This window comes from Loa loa (genome assembly GCF_000183805.2).
Source record: "Loa loa unplaced genomic scaffold supercont3.755, whole genome shotgun sequence".
NCBI classification, from domain to species: domain Eukaryota; kingdom Metazoa; phylum Nematoda; class Chromadorea; order Rhabditida; family Onchocercidae; genus Loa; species Loa loa.
The window spans coordinates 5,359-8,436 of record NW_018108935.1 but is presented as its reverse complement, the minus strand read 5'-3'; the positions used below and the strand labels follow the sequence as shown (position 1 = coordinate 8,436).

Here is a 3,078-nt window from a genome sequence, read left to right as displayed (position 1 = left end):
TTATATATATATATATATATATAGGCATGAGAACTTGAATTTATAAATCATTTCCATCAAATATTTAATTATAATTTTAAATCTTTCTTAGATTTTTAATATAAAGGTGATGATTCTTTTAATAATTTTTGATGAATTAAAATATTGTAAAATATGCAAATATTGATTAATGGATTCATCGATTTCTTTTTTTTTTTTTTTTGCATAAATAACGAATACTGTATAATTTATTTTGCAAAAAATTAAATTTATCAACTAATATTAGCAGGCTTTTGAAATGTAAATGCAAAATTGCTATTCTTTCAATCATTCTGTCTAATTTTTTTGTCACTTAGATGATTGATGTGATTTCTGGAAGAATCTTTGACATTTAAAAAAAAAAAAAAAAAAAGGTTTAATTTAAATATCAATGTTGACCTTTGTAAAGATCAATATCTCTTCTATTATTTAATTTTCTCTTACATGAAATTGTTCCATTGCTTTTACAAGTTAAAATTCTATTAAAACAAAAAAAAAAAAAAGAAAACAATAATGATAAAAAGTAATACAAACATTTTCAGATAGATCGCATGCAATAACATTTAAATAAGTATGTCTATTATGATATATTATCATTAAATCAATAAACATGCTGTGTTCGTTATTAGTAAGTAAGTAAGTAAATAAGTAAGTGATAATAAGCTTGTTATGATTATTATCATTAAGTGAGTAAACATATTATAATCACTACCATATCTTTTAGATAGATTGAATAAAAAAAGCCATTATTTGCTGAAATAACTCGTCAGAGTGGAATTTCGAGAATTTCATATTTGAGAAAAGGATGAAATTTCAGATTAAACAAAAGCGTGTAAATTTCTTGCTAACTTAAAATTTAGAAACTATTTCTTCCCATTCAATATCAAATATACAAAGCTATTTTGCAAATGAATGCTAAAAATTGAACCATAATACTATTAGAATATCATTTTTAAAATAAAATGATTATGAAGTAAATAATTTTTATTCATCGTCCTTTGACCTCTCTAAAGAATTTCTAATTTGATCACAACATCTGATTTATTCAATTTTTTAAATTATATTATTTTCTTGCATGCAATAACTCGTTTTCCTTTCATTTTCTTTTTTTTTTTTAATTTTCCAATTTATTGTCAGTTTTTTTCTCTTCCATATACTTTGTATAGCCTATAAATCTCTATGTAAATAAACAATAGCTCGTTTAACCTTTGGCCTGTAAAAAATATTTTCATAATTTTTTAAAGTATACAATTTACCTTTATTACACCATCATTACAAATTTTAGCTGATATAGTTAATCCAAGACTTCGCTCTTTCTTCTGCACTCGATAGTCTCGTTCTTGTAATCGAACTCGATCATGACTTTCTCTTATAATATAATATTTCCTAGGGTCAAGTTTTAGCTCTTCGCAAACCTGAGGTGAAAAAAAAAATCGCAATATCTAAATTTAGGAAGAAATACAATGCCATCTGTTTTCAATGCTTATCAGTAAATGTGACCTTTTTTTTAATTATGCTCATAATAAATATTCAAATTTTTTTCTCAAATTTAAATTCAAATTTAAATCTTAAATTAAACTATGGAGAAAATTCTTTCATAAACTAAAATATCATTAACATTGATGATAAAATTAGCTCATTTTAATTTTATAAAGAAAAATTTGCTCACCTTGCATAATATCTCGCTCACATTATCTATGGTTGTTTGCTGAAGACATATAATGGAACCAGAAGGAAGTAATACACTTATGGTACCATTGGTACCATTAAAAAGATGTTCGTCATAAAGTGCATGAAGTCGAGAAACATTCAGCATTAATTCCTCTTGTTGATTCCATAATCTTTTACAACTGAAAATATTGCAAAAATGGAAAGTTAATTTTTTAAAAAATAAAGAATGAAAAATTTTTGACTTTTTTAAGAAACATTTTCAATTTTCAACTAGCTATAGCTTAAATAATTCAAAAATATTAAATGAAATTTCAAATTTCTCTAAAAATTTAAGTTTTAAATGTGTGCAGCGAGAATTTAAGTATTTATCATTGTGAATTATTTTTTTGTTGTTTAAAAATGATAAGTTAAAAAAAATTTTCAAAAATTTTGAGTGGTTTTTTTTTTTCAAATGACAATTTCTTCATAAGCGGATATGATTAATAAGTTAAATGTTAATTAGCTAATTAAATGCTAACATTTGAAATTGTAATTTACACAAGAAGTATAAATGAAGAGAGCATATGGCAGCACCACCAAATGAACTTAAATGACGTAATGTACGCAATGAAATTTTACTTAATAATTCCTGAAATAGAAAAAAGAAAAAATGATTTTATAATAAATATAAAAAGTTGATAAAATGTTGCATGCAATGTTATATCAGATTTCTTTTTTTCAATCAAAATTTATCATTGGATTTAAAATTTTAAATTTTCAAAATGTAATTGATAAATTGATAAAAATTATCAGTTCTAAATTAAGAAATTATTTGATTTAGTTTTTAAATGAATGTTACAATAATACCAACCGATGGTGTTGGAAAATTAATATCAGAAATTGCAGCTAAACGATATTTCAATATAAACAATTGTAATTGATTCATTTCCAATTCATCGGTTAGATCATGAGCTAATTCACATTCTGATTGTAATGATCCAAGTGAGCGCATAATCTTAAATTTTGAAATTTATAACTTTTCTTTTCTTTTTTTTTTTTTTGGAAAATATCCAACTAAAATGAAAATTTTTTTTTTTAGAATTTATATGATTGAAACGAAAATTTGAAAATTTAAAATATGACAAAATAAGTTGAAATTAATTCATCAAGGAATTGTTTCTCTTAAGCTTATAATTAAGTTTTTTAAATTTGATAATAACTTTAAAGAAAAAAAAATGCATGTACAATGTTTTTTTGTTTATTTCTTGTATTTATATTAAAAAAAAACACACACACATTTGAAAAAGTTTAATTTTCTAGCAAAAATATTCGAACTTTAGAAATGGGATTCTTCTGAAAATTAAATTTAAATAATTTTTTTTCAAAAAAAAATGCATATACTTGTATTGC

General features: G+C 22.5%; 1 protein-coding gene across 1 annotated transcript; it reads right to left on the bottom strand.

Moving 5' to 3' along the window:
- Positions 1 to 1,219: 1,219 nt before the first annotated feature.
- On the bottom strand, positions 1,220 to 2,680 carry LOAG_14056 (hypothetical protein; the record flags this gene model as incomplete). Its single annotated transcript, XM_020448755.1, has 5 exons — positions 1,220 to 1,231; positions 1,275 to 1,433; positions 1,688 to 1,868; positions 2,208 to 2,317; positions 2,540 to 2,680. The coding sequence occupies 5 exons, from the start codon at positions 2,678 to 2,680 to the stop codon at positions 1,220 to 1,222; spliced, it is 603 nt and encodes a 200-aa protein (XP_020301125.1).
- Positions 2,681 to 3,078: the final 398 nt, after the last annotated feature.